The following is a 14,451-nucleotide window of genomic DNA, read 5'->3' on the forward strand; positions in this document are numbered from 1 at the left end:
CAATGAGATGATTATGAACTGCAGATTAAGCAGTGGTCACTGCACACAAGCTATCTAGCTATTGTACATACCTACAATACTTTAGGTACTTATGTGGCCCCCATTGCAGTACAGTAGCAGCTGAGCACCCCTCAATCTTTAACATATTTATTCTCATAACACATGTGAGGAAGGGAAGTGCCATTACTCCATTTTACAGACGGGGAACTGAGGCATAGGGAGACTAAATGACTTAGTCATGACGACACAGGGAATCTGTAGCAGAGCAGGAAATGGAACCTGGCTCTCCCAAAGCCTAAATTAGTAACTTAACCACTGGATCATCCTTCCTTTCTGAAGAGGTTTGCAGGCATCACACTACAGACAGGGGACAGACTGTGAATTAAGGTCAACTAAGCTCAAGAGAGAGTCTTCAGGTCTGTTGCATATTTATTGTAAAAAAACGAAAAAAACAAAACAAAAATGTTCATCGCATTCTTAGTTATGCCGCGATAGCTACTTACACCTCTATAATTTCACAGCCAAACCTTATTAGATGAAAAGCTATTACTATGATTTACTGTGTCATTAAAATTTTCTACACTTTACCACACCTTTCATTTAATTAAATGGGGGCAGGTGAAGGAAAGTAGTGCAGTCTTTGTAACGATTAAATGTTATTACACAACTGTCAATTAGTGACAGAAGCAAAACTAAAGATTTGTAAGTATGTAATTTTTAAGTTGAATCCAAACTGGCTCGTTTCCCAGCATATCTACAGTATTAAACTGTTGCATGCCCTACAAGAATGATTGACATGAACTGAACTCTTATTAAAAAGGCCCTGTGAAAGCTGTTGAAGTACACACCAAAAAAATCATACAAGTTTCAGAGAGTACAAAAGCAGCGTGTGCTGTGGATTCTCTCTCTCTCTCAAACACAGACAGCAGATTTTTTTTAAAAACTTTTTGTTGAAGCAAATACTATTCCCAGACTTTCTGATAAATCTCATTATGAAGGCACATGGGACGAAGAGTCAAGCAATCTAGTTTCTATTCCTAGCTTTGCTGCTGACTTTTTCTGTGAGACTGGGCAAGTCGCTTCACCTCGGTGCCCCACTTACCCATGTGAAAGTTGTAAGTTTGTCATATGCTTGGAGAATCAGATAAAAGACGCTGGAGGGGCACATTAAAAAGGGTTATTTTCCACACACAAATCTTAAATATTTGTATTTTAATAATGCTCAGTATAGTACCATAGGTGTCCCTGGCTGGTAAATACTTTGCATTTTTAATACTATTGCACCTTGTGTTTGAGGATTTCGAAGCAGAACATTATGCTGATATTAATTAAGGATAAAAAAACCTGTATTTTTAAGTTTCAGGACTCCACTACAGACTAGCATGGGCCAGAGCCATAGTACAGCATCATCTTTTACGATACTGGCCTCATCTACTGGAGGGAAGAAAAATAGTTTTCTAGTACACTGGTCCAGTAGGAACAAGAGATGACCAGTATTATCGGAGAGAATTATTTTAGGTTTAAGCAGAGATTACAAGTTTGCATTCACATTACACCACCTTTCAATCCATCTATCTAAATGCCGTTAGTTTCCATTTCAAGACATGAAACCATAACAAAGAGAAATGAATCAGGAATGAGGGCATTTCATATCCAGGTTCACTGGATGGCTCTTCTCAGCTCATATATTTTTGTTACTTCTCCTTGATAGATTGGTTACTCTAAAAGGGTTTAGACTGCTTATTGATTCTTTTTCTGTGATGACTGTACAGTCCATAAACTTTGATCTTTATATTACTAATTACATGGAACTGGCTAAAATGTCAATAAAGGAATTTTATATAAAGAAACAGCACTAAAGAGCTAACAGATTAGAGGACCAATACAAAACTCTTCTCTTTTTAATCCATTTAAAGTTTGGTAATAGATGTATGAATTGTTATCTGCTACAAAAGGAAGTAAAACATTTTTTCTATGCCAATAGTTATAGGAGCAATTAACCTACAGACATGTCAGTATTGTACACTTTCAAAGTGGGGTAGAACTTCAACTTTCCTCCTTTAGGAATGTATCATTTTAATATTACTAGGAGTAGCAAGAAAATATTAACTGGCCATAGCATCCTTTGAGAAACTGAAATCACTAAGAATCAGATATATGTTGAAATCCTTCAACTTAGTCACTTAAAAACAGCCTATTCTGCACGGCTGCTCACAACGTCTTTTCTGTTCCATTTATTGTACAGCTCAGATTACACTAAAGAGTGGTGTGAAGGCCAGAGGAACATCACAATTTCACCCATATTTTCCAGCATCTGTAATTTTTCCACAGGTGTTGCTACGGGGCAAAAAGGCTATGACCCTAAGGTCAAGTCAATGGGCATTAAGGTGTTAGTATAACAGAAGGTGCTTAAATAACCATGGTTTGCACATATGGTAAAGAACTGAACAGGCACTTCACTTTACTTGGTGAATTCAGAAAGGAGGCAAAGCAGCATTGAAGCCTTATGGGAATTATATTTAAACATGCAACAAACTGTCTTCTCAGACACTTTCTGAAATAAAATCAGTACTTTATGTTCCAAATTAAATCAAAACCACTGCAATCAGTTAAACAAGGAATACAGGACTATCAAAGGCCTAAAACACAAATCTTTATATTGTACCACAAATTAGTTTCAAGATTTGGCTGAAGACTACACAAACAAAAAATGTTTGACTCCTTCAAGCTCAGAAATGGTTTTATATGGTAAACCCATTTTTAAAGTGTACAAATTTTCATGTGGTGTAGCTCCTAAAATGGTTTGCTCCATAAAAATAAAGATTACACATGGTAGAATATCCCAATTTAAAACCTCTCTGGCAAGGAGCACCGACTCTTTTTTGACTCCTTCAGTACTCTGCAGTCTTTTAAGATGTTATAGGATATCTTTTTTTCACACAATTGACCTTACTCCATCATCGGCTTGACATTCTATCTCTCATATATGCTTAATTGGTAGGGTGAAAGGCAAGTAAAAAAAGCTACTTTGACTTCCAACTTTCTCCGAAGTCACAGACTTTCCAAGTAAGTTGGTGCAGTGAAACTGCATTCACTCTAGCACCAGAGTATCAGCCATCTGCACTGTTACCAAGGTTAAATTCCAATGTCACTAGAATTGCATGGAATCTACAAGTCATTCTAAGAGTTTCTGGATCTCTCTTGTAATAGGAAGGAGGGAAGTGTTTTCAAACATACAGAACAGGATTCTACTCATCAACCTCCAAAAGCTACAAAGTGTTTGCAGCCAGTTGTACATACCTAAGAATGGATTAAGACTTGCTATCTCCAGAGTAAGCAGATATAGGAAGAACATTATGGAGGTGCTGGAATTATTAAAGGACATAATGTGTGCTGAGGCAGAAGGAATACTAAACGGCACTAGTATCAAGAAATGAATTATATATTGTATAAGAATTCTTTATTGTGATCTTTTTCCTGTTCTTTGTAAGGTGCTCAGACATTATGGTGATGGATGCAGTATAGAACGCAAGACATTTAGAAATATTTCTAGCTATAAAACAAACACTTTCAACATGTCTGTTCAATAACAATTTACAGTTAGAATATTCAAAAACAGCCTAAGGGAGTTAGGTGCTCAGCTCCAACTGAAACTCAATAAGAGTTAGGCGCCTAACTCCCTGAGGATCCTTTGAAAATACCAGCCTACAAACGAAATCAGAAGTCTTGCTCCTATCCCTGTTGGGAACAAGAACTGGATTGATGGCACAACCATATGGTCAACCTGAAGGGTGTACTTTCAGCATTACATTTCACTGGCCAACAGTCAGCTCTTACTGTATTTTTCAGTACTTCAGCTACAAAATCTTTTGAAAATCTGCAAGAAGTAAAAGTAAGGACATTACTTAGTAAAATGGAAAAAAGCTACACTAAAAATGTGAGCACATATATGTTCATCAAGGATAAGTGCTAGGAGACTGCATGTGCTGTTATATTCAGTAAGTTGACAAGCCAGCAACACACAACTAGAAAATCAGCACATACAGTAGAACATCAAAGTTACGAACACCGTAGTTACGAACTGACCAGTCAATCACACACCTCATTTGGAACCGGAAGTACACAATCAGACAGCAGCAGAGACAAATAAAAAAAGCAAATACAGTACAGTTCTATCTTAAATGTAAAAGTAAAGAGAAAGCAGCATTTTTATTCTGCATAATACACTTTGAAACGTTACTAAGTCAATTTTCAGTTGTAAAATTTTGAAAAAACAGCCATAATGTTTTGTCCAGAGTTATGAACATTTCCGAGTTATGAACAATCTCCATTCCTAAGGTGTTCGTAACTCAGGTTCTACTGTATATCTAACAAAGTTGCTTTAGAGCTTTGGACACAAACGTGCTCTCTTACGGACTGTCAAAGATGTTGTGTCAGGGTTTCTAGTTACAGTAAATGCAGAGCTAAGACTTCTCAAGCAGGACAGAGGTCATAATTTCTCTCACATACTTGTATACTAATGAATGGTGAGTAGACAAAATAGCAGCTGCTATCCCCAGAGTCTTGTTTTTCTCTCTCATATTGATTTTGTCATTATTTTAAGAAACAGAATGGATGACTTGCCTATTCTTGTTCTTTTGTACAGATTCCTGGTTTTTTTTGGAAGACAGCTAGCCCTGGCTTCAGGAGTAATCTCAAGAACTACCAGGATTTTTTTGGTCCCTGGGTCCCTTTAAACCTCCCACAAACAAAAACAAAAAAACACTCATGCAACAAACCAGAAAAGAGAGGTGGGAGTGGAGATAAGTCACCATCATCCTCAAGTAACAAATTTCTGATCTAAAGTTCCACTGTAAATTTCCTAGGCAAGAAATTGAGGAACAAGTAGAGTCCAATTCTTGTGGGAAAGAATATACAACAGGCAGAGATCTCAGTCTATTCTAGGCCTTTTCCTAGACCAGAAAGTCATTTAGATAGCAAACATGTTTCCATCTAATAAAAGTATGTTGGAACAAGGGCTGAATATGGGATACCAGTCCCAAAAGCAACATTGCCCTGGGAATGCTGCAATCCCCACTTTCCCTGAGATATACAGTGCTATCTTTGGGATATGACCTCTTTCATTAAAAAAAAAAAAAAAAAATCATCTCAAATTTTCGGCATTGAGACAGCCTTGCCGCAAGTTCAAGATGGTTTATGAATTGCTTCGGTGCAGATGTACAGGATGAATCTTTGCTCACCTATTTAATTAAACCCTCTCTCCCACATCAGAGTTTTGCAAGTTTGATGGTACCGATCAAGGAGAAAGTTTTGAGTAAAGTTCTCCTTAAAGATATATTTATGAAAGGTTTGGGGGGCTGAGGTACATTCTCTAATTTTGTCAACCAAGGATTCTCTGTATAGGAATTAAACTGCTCCTTAGTGTTAAAAGAAAGACAAAAAATAAATAAATAAAAGGGGTTGTAAGGTTGGAGGAATCTGGTAACTGGGTGGAATCAGAACGAGCAGACAGCTAGGCACTGAGTGTACAGCGCCTCCTCTAACACATGGAAGACAAGGTAGAAGACGAGAGAGGGGGAGAGATGGTTATAGTAGTTAGAAATTGACACAGAATTCTCCATACAATTCATAATTTCTTCCTGAACTGGAAACTTTCTGGAAGCTTTGAAAAACCCTTCCAATGCATGCACCAGAGCCAAGCAACTGAGGAACATGGATCTAGGAGTAATATCTGACTTTAGAGGTTTCTATTTCATAACAGATGGAGACTTGCAACTGTGCACTTAACTGAGGGCAACTAAAGACTCTTCAGGAGCCTTGGCCAGTACAGTTCCTGCAGGAAATGCATGGCCAAGGGGCAGCACAGAAGTGGGAGGTCAGGTGCTGGAGTAGAAGCTAGGGGGCTGTGGATGGACAGCCCTCCCCTAGAGAGGGTCTCCAGCAATATTTCTTTAAAGGGGCTACAGCCCAGCCACTTCTGCTGGTGGGCCAACACACCTCCCCCCCTTGCGCGTGCGCACACACACACATACACAAAGAATAAAGAGTAAGTAAGGATGTCCCATCCCCTATATGTAACTAACCTGGCATAAAGAACCATGAGGCCTGTTATAGAAATATTACTAATACAGCAGCAGGTTCATTAGTCTAGCAGCCAGCACTCTTGTGCAGCAGCTCTAGCTACACCGTAAGTAGGTAAAGTTTCAAGTTACAATATTTAGGAGTAACAAGTCATCTTTCGTCTGTTTCCAGGCACGTCTAGCAATAGGAAAGCAGCAGATACCTGGTGTTAATTAAAACTCATTCATAAACTGACATGTAACCCTTAAATTGCTAGATTAACTCATTGTGAAGAGCACATTCCTATACACATGAAGCTTACTCATGTAAGAAATATCCACTGTACTAAGATTCTCTCTTATGTAAAGATCGCCACCACAGAAGCTGGCTAAAAATACTGAGACCAGAAGAAAAAAGTCCAATTCCATTCCCTAATGTGTAAGAGGCAATGAGAATACAAAGTCCCATTTGCCCCACAGTATTTTGCAGCATGCTAACACACATTCAAAACAACTCTTGTACTGAAGTGCCAACAGTTAATGACAATATAAAATTAAATCCACATAGTAATGAGATTGTAGGATTCCTTTACAGGTCCCTCTCCACGCTACTCCTCTCTTACCGTCAGCTGCCTTGATTAGATATCCACTCTCTTTGCTTGGTGGCACAGCCAGCAGCTGCATGACTCTATCCAGCAACCCATGGATGACCTCAAACCCGGGGTTCTTGTTGTAGTAAATGGCACAGAGATTCCTCTGGTTCCTTGCACCTACATCTGCAGAAGAAACAAACATTTGTACTTCTGGGTTTTGTCACGTGTTTATCCTTCCCCTTTGCATCAGTTTTTACAGTTGTGCACTGAGATATCTGTACCTCAGGGGGAAATTGAGAATGCAGAATGGCCTCTCTCACAGACATCCATCCCAAACTCTGCAGAGTTGATTATAGGCACTAGCGCTTTAACTCATAGGTCTCTCATCATTTGGAAAAAATCATGTTGCATAGATTTTAAATACTGTACTTTATTAGGATGGAAAAGGAGAAGAAATGTGGTAAGGAGAAATATCTTGCCAAGTAAACAGCAGAACTCAGTATATTTCCAACATGTTATTAAAAGGTTAAAGGAATTAAAAAGCAGATTAACCAAAATATGTATATTCAACAAGAATCAACAAGATCCTGATACTTAGAATCTATTATTTTTAACATTTACAATTTAACGCTGGTGGTGAAAGTAGATTATTTATAAAACGAGGAGACAGAGCCTTTTACCAGTACAAAACAAGCCCACTTCTGTAAGTAGCCAAAGATAGTTATACTCTCATAGATGTTTGGGGCTCTGTGTGAAGAGAGATCTTAGTCTAAGTCTAACTCCAAGCAGACAGGTTTCCACATCACAGAAGCCATCCACACAATTGAAACCTTCCTTGGTAGTCCTAGAACTACCAAAGATCAGATGAGAGTGCACTGTATTTTCACATCAGCTTTGAGGACAGGATTGAAATATTGGTGGAGCAGAGACACTATAGTTACGTGTGGTGCACCTGTTTTATGGATATCAGTCTCAGACTGTCAAATCAAACACCTCACAAGAGCTCAAATGTATATTTTAAAAAGCTTCGTAATTTCCAAAATTAATTACCATATATCATGTGTTCACACAAAGCACTAAGACTACAGCAGCCTCCCCCCCTTACTTTAAATTAGTTTTGCTTAGACTACTCATTTCACCAGAATAATTTGTCATTTTCATGTCACATGGATACATTTTAGACACACAAGTGTATTACAGTATCATTATATTCCTGTGCCTCTCCAGACTAGACCAGGGCAGTGCACTCTGCCTGGGCCTGTCAAAGGTTACTCAGAAGATTCAACTAATGCAGAATCCTGCTTTTCAATTTTTTGAGAGGAAAAGGATAATACATGCATTCTCACCATCTGTCAATTCACTTATGGTGAAATTCAAGGTACTGGTTAGTATAACAACACCCTGCTAAGTTGTCTATATTTAGGCTTGGCAGACTTTTTTTTTCTTTCCTTTAAATATATTTTCAACAGATATCAATGTTTATTTTTAAGCATTTCCCCTATTTTTTATTGATTGCAATTTTCAGTTATGTAAAATGGGTTTTAAGCTTTTTTATCTTCATCAATTAAAACTTTCAGTTATGGGAAATTATGGGGGGGGGGGAAGGACAATATAGGGGACATAATCATTTAATGACAGTCGATGTTGAGATTCAAAAAGTTAAAGCTTTATAACCATTAAAATACAAACTGTCAATCTCAAATTTTGAGATATGCAGAGTAAATATCCTTAAATCAAACAAATAACTTCTCACACTGCATCTTCCTTACTTTGTCTGTCTGAAATTTCAATCAATCAATCGATAGAAATATTTTTTCGTCAATTTCTGTGTGTCTGGTGAAATCAACATTTACCAGCATTTATTAATGAAAATCTAATCCTCCCAAGCCTATCTATAGCCCAGTTCTCAGAAGTCACTTCTCCCCTTATGGTGCATTCAGCAGAAACCCCTTGGCTTGCTGGTTGGCTGTGACAAAGGTGGGCCTTGCAGAAGTCAGGAAGGGCTCTCTGTGGGCTGGTCTACACTATTGCTTAAGTCGACCTAACTTCCATCCCTCAGGGGTGTGAAAAATAAGACACCCCCCTGAGTGACACAAGTTACAGCGACCTAAGCACGTCCACACCAGCTCTATGTCGACAGGAGACGCTCTCCCGCCAACAAAACTTCAGACTCTCGCGGAGGTGGAATAATTATGCCGATGGGAGAGCTCTCTCCTGTTGGCATAGCATATCTTCACCAGATGTGCTACAGAGGCGCTGCTGCATTGGTGCAGCTGCACCAATGTAGTGCTGTAGTGTAGACTCTCCCTCATTGGCAGTCCCTTTCTTCTAGAATAGGATTTGCTCCCAACAAAATACCAGCCAGAGCCTGATCATTTGTACAGCACCACACAAGATGTATGGATTTTTTCAGACTGTAGAGAGTCCTCCAACATTTAGCCTACTGATTAGGTTTGGCTCCCCTCTGAGTCCATCTCTTCTCCCTTGAAGTGGGAGAAGAGGGTTCCCTTAATTCTCCTCCTTTTGGAGAAAATACGTTATGATCCATGTTTTTATAAGCCTCCAAAATTAAAGTTACAGTTATTTATGAAGATGACTCATTTTACTGCAAAATATATTTCATGCTTTTCCCCTCGTGCCTTTCATTCAACATCTGTGTGTAGCCAATGGGAGAGATCATGAGATGCTAGAGACTTCAGAGGAATCACAGAACATCAGGATCTGAGCCTGTTTTCTAACAAACATGGACGACAGAGTTCTCAATATGAAACAAAGCCTGAAAGAAGAAGAGCAGGTAGGGTTACCATAGGTAAAATATTTTTGCACCTGGATGCCCAAATAGCAGCAGTAGGCAGAACTGTATTCTCTATCCCCTAAGCCCCATCCACTGACCAGACAACTCTGTCCACTTTTCTCTGATGCAGACCTAGCAGCAGTGATTCACATATTTATCATTTCTAAATTTGATTAGTGCATACTTCTGTATACTGGGTTGACTCGCTCCACTCTCTACGATGGCTGCCATTCAAATGCCAGGTGCATTCGTAAAGAGATTTGGAACCCCTGTCCGACAGAATTAGGGTTGGGCCTTCGACTGCTCCAAAAATAATTGGTCAATTCAGCAAATTTGGTCAAATAATGTCCAAAATGGCCAAATATTTTAAAAACACTAATTAGAACAGTGACACCAGTAACAGAAAAGACTAAGACATTATGGTCTCCTGAGGGGTAAGGTAGATACTCATGTCTAATAACAAAAACCTAGTTACTTAACTGAGTTATTTTAACTCAGAAAAATGTAAAACACAATGAAACGAAGTTCTACAAAATGAAAGAATAATTATCTTTTTAGCAATGTTAGATTAGCATTTAAATGTCAATGTTATTCAAGGCTGAAGAGTTACAAAAAAAGAAAAATTAAACAAATAGAAGAAACCCATAGCAACTAGAAAAGAAAAAAGTTATTTTTAAATGCAGTTATGCTAGGTAGGCAGCAGGCCAACCCTTCAAGCATCCTGCTTTTCATTATCTTCTTTTTCTTTATCAGCTTCAACTGCTTCATCTATATCTTTGCATTGATGGCGTGGTATACAAATAAAGACATATACAGTGTTTGGCTGGAATCTTCTAGGACAATCAAGATGCTCAACTTTCAATCAGTTTATCTTTTTCCCCAAGCGGTGACATGAATGTATAGCAAAGTTAATGATTTAAGACATTTCTGTAGGCTTGCTAACAGACATGACCATACCACAACCAAAAAGGTAGGCCACCGCCTACAACAGGGCATTCTTGATGACACTTGACCATGGACAAATAATGTGTGATCAATTGACAAGCTTGCCAAGCCTAGACAGAATACTAGAAGTTCATGTCTTTTCACCAGATGTTGGGATCAAGGAGCAGCAGCCTCCACACTAGAACCCAGATGAAGCCTGTCAGCCTTTTCCATCCCTTTCTACCCTTACCTCAGTGGAGACAATTCAGTTGGAGACTAATTTTAACACCATCTTACCAGCCCCAGAGGCCCGGGCTGTCTGGCATGAAGGAGCTGTCCCCTACAATCCTATTTCATCTCTTGGAATGTGAAGATCATCTGTGTCAAGGCCCCCTTAAGCACTTAGATGAAGGGAAGCTTGAAAAATCCCCTAACAGCTGGAGGTTGAGCAATTAAAATAAAATAAAATAAAAAAGTCAGCTATTCTCCAAGAGTCCTGATGGGCTCAGGAAAAGTTTCCAAGCTCAGAATGCTCCAAGATCTCTACTGAGCTCAAGTACTTAATAGTACAGAACAAGTAGAGTGAAGAAGGCTAAAAATTATTCAAATCTTGGAATACCTACAGTTTGGGTATGACTAAGCTTTTTTCAGGAAATATTTGTCAGCGGTCTCCTCAATAATAGGAGTAGAACCCAGGTGGATTTCATCTCACACACGTTAGGTGATTCATGAGGATAACATCACTGATAAATCCTCAGGAAATTCGAAGTAGGTCCCTTGGATTTTGGTTTGATCCTGGTACAAGTTATCAAACCACTATTTGAACCTGTTTCTTCAGTGTCCTTCTTCTAATACAAAGTAGTAAATCTGGTAGCTATCACATCTGCATGCAGAGTATCTGAGCTGTACTCCACAGATCTCACGAGACACTTCTTTCCTTATTCTACACCAAGCCTAAACACAACAAAAGAGAAACTCTACCACATGTTGGACATACTCAGAGTGGTTAATATCGACAAGGCAAGAACTCAGGCATATAGCAAACCTACACCTACTGTACCATCTCCCAGTGAACAACAAAAAAGCCATTTAAAACCATCAGTTACTAGGGGGCTAATGTACTGCATTAAAGAGGAATACAAAGTACAGGAGTAAAAGGTCACAGGCAAGATCAAAGCTCATCCTTGCAGACCAAAAGTCATTCATGTCTTCAGAAGATATTTACAGAGCAGCAGGCAGATAATCTAGTACCATGTTTGCTAGACTCTATAACAGTGGCTCTCAACCTGCGCCCCAGTCACTACTGCTACAAGCTAGACATGCAGGCCTCTGCAGACACTGCCTTCAGTGAAGGGTACTCTGTTATCCAAGAAGCTTTTAAATACCAGAATTGTCACTTTCAGCTTGTAATAAGTAACTGTGGTTTCACTAGGGTTAAATCCCAATGCGGGAATGGCAAACCTAGACAAAACAGATCTGATGCCTGATACATCTAATATTTCTTCTCTGGGTATCCAAGGTTTGCCATTCCAACCCAATACTTTCTTCATTTGTATCCCACCTCTCCCTGATGCCTATAAGTAACTATAACATCATGGTTGTAGGATAATTTGTACATACATATGCCATATATAAACAACTGATAAGAAGAAAACCTTGTTTACTATTTCCTATTCCCTTGGTCTGTTATGTCCTTTGGGAATGCAAGCTTTTTGGAGATACCTTTTTGTACAGTGCTTAGCATATTGTAGGTGCTATTAGAAACCACAGCAACAAAAGTTAGGTTGAATTTTACTTCACAATTACTCAGGTAACTTATGACTTCCTCAGATCGTTATCCCGAACAAAAAGGTGGTCATGATAAAAATACTTCAAATTTTCAAAATCACTACAAATCTTAACTAATGAGTATATTTTGTGTTCACTCAACCCTTCCAAGTTTTGTAAGTGCTGTAACGCTCAGTCTTTCAGAGAGTCAATACATTACATCACAGGAAATTCATTCACTGCACGATACGGGAAAAAAAGTATTTGGAACTTTATGCCAAAGCTGGGGTTTGTTGGAAATGCCTCAGTTCTTTGTAAATCATTTAAGAGAGCACTTGTGTCATGCCATGAAACAATTCTGTGGGCCTGCCAAATATGTCAGCCTAAATTATACATGTATTTCACCGACTTCAAAGCACTGCCTGGAGATGCTGCTCTAAAATAACTTAAAGTATGGGCAGCTGGCTAGGACTTTGCAAGCCAAAACAACATAATGAAAGATAGAACAGTGGTGCATGCTGCCCCCTAGTAACTTAAAGGGGTTTAGAAAAGATGGGATTTTGAAAAAGTACACCTGCTCAGTTAAACACTAGTCTCACAATCAATCAATTTCAGAGAAATCTGCATTTTTTATATAATTACAGTAAGGCCTGCAAGAAAATGCACAGAAACAACTTCAACTGCATTCGCAATTTCTCTCAACCATGTTAGAGGCAGACTACTGCATACTTGCAAAATTCTACTAGGTCATTGGTCAGAGAACTTTTTGAGGGGGTAAAATGTATATTTTCATCATGGTTAGGGAGGATGTGAGGTTTCTGTGACTGGTCTAACCTGATTTCTAGGCTGCAATAACACAGTAATAGCACTAGAGAACACTTTACCAACCTAACAATAAGACCAACCCGCAAGCCAATATTCTATGCAACTCTACAGAGGGTGCACAGCCCTGTGCGACACATACTCCAACCCTGTATTCTCTCTCTCTCTCATCCTTTGAGAAGGAAACTTTTGAGTCAGATTTGGATTTATTTTTATTAAATCTGGCATGCATTTTCCAAATTAAGAAGTCAAAATCTATGTCTGATATGTGAGGAAGAGAAGCATGTTTTGTTCACCTTAGTAAAGGTGAGATGTGTGCAAAAAATATTTTTATTAAAGAACAATGCATTAATACAGCTATATTCATTCACATACAAATGACAACTTCACATTCGGTGAGTGTCAGTGCTCTTCTGATCCATACTTTTTAAATTACTTGGAAATTTTGCATGCCAAAAAAATGAAATAGTAAAATTAAGTTACTCAGAAAGATAACATAAGCGTCCTACAGGGAATCTCATTCCATATGTGAAAACAGGACAACCCCATATTGTTTAATGTCTAAAGAACTGTTGCTGGTTTCTCATTCCTTTTTTCCTTTGAAACTATGAATTTCGGCACATTTAAATTTAAGGCCCAAAAATTAATCTGGGAAAGACATTTAGCAGATTTACTGAAAATATATATACCAAAAAACAATTTTATTATTTGTATTCTGGTAATTCTCAAACTGTACTGGGCACTGTGCAAATTACATAGGAATACAAAGCCCTTATCTCAAAGAACTTATCTTTAATCTACAGCAATGGTTACTGCTAAACTTGAAGTACACTGTAAGAGTAGGCTTTTATAACACTGTTAAGTGGAAGCTTAAAAAAAAAATCTACAGTGAGAACCCATGAAATAACCGTAATTTATTTAACTAGTACATTTCATGCAGCCAGAAGGAATGCTCTCTTCCCTCCAACATAAATAACCCCTACACCAGTTATGAAGAATGCTAAAGCTATTCTGCCATCTGTACCACGTTTTGTGCATGCTGGCAGCCTCCCTGCCCAACAAGTAATGAGCTTGGATCACCAAACTGTCTGCATTTAATAAAGAGTCTGCATGCTTTGCTAAAATTGCTTATTTTTCCTGGCAATTTTTTTAAAGTAATCCACAAATTAAGTCCATCAACAAAGCAATTTACTTGCTGTTTTGTTTACGTCTTATGTAAACCTTTGTTTCATAGACACCAAATAAGTTAAGCACAGCATTAAAAGCTGAAACCAGATAACACAGCAGCACTCACTTCTGCTACTGTATTTAAGGTAGTGTCAGCATTTTTCATTATGAAGGGGCAGAAATTTGCTTCAGGGTTGCAACTCAGCACACAAGGTCTTGCCAGCAGAGAAATAGATCTATATACACACTCTTCCTCATCAAGCCACCATGTGAAGAAAAACTGATTCAGTAACATGTGTTAGATTTTTTTCTCTCTCTTTTTTTT

General features: G+C 38.4%; 1 protein-coding gene across 1 annotated transcript in view; it reads right to left on the reverse strand.

The window, feature by feature from the left end:
- Positions 1-14,451, reverse strand: part of FARSB (phenylalanyl-tRNA synthetase subunit beta) — a 54,127-nt gene that overhangs the window by 15,290 nt on the left and 24,386 nt on the right. Inside the window, exon 16 of the mRNA XM_024195478.2 lies at positions 6,683-6,835. Within this exon, the coding sequence (XP_024051246.1) occupies positions 6,683-6,835 (153 nt within the window). The remainder of the gene's footprint in view (positions 1-6,682; positions 6,836-14,451) is intronic.

The sequence above is a fragment of the Terrapene carolina genome, unplaced genomic scaffold (genome assembly GCF_002925995.2).
Source record: "Terrapene carolina triunguis isolate 2854851 unplaced genomic scaffold, T_m_triunguis-2.0 Scaffold88, whole genome shotgun sequence".
NCBI classification, from domain to species: Eukaryota; Metazoa; Chordata; order Testudines; family Emydidae; genus Terrapene; species Terrapene triunguis.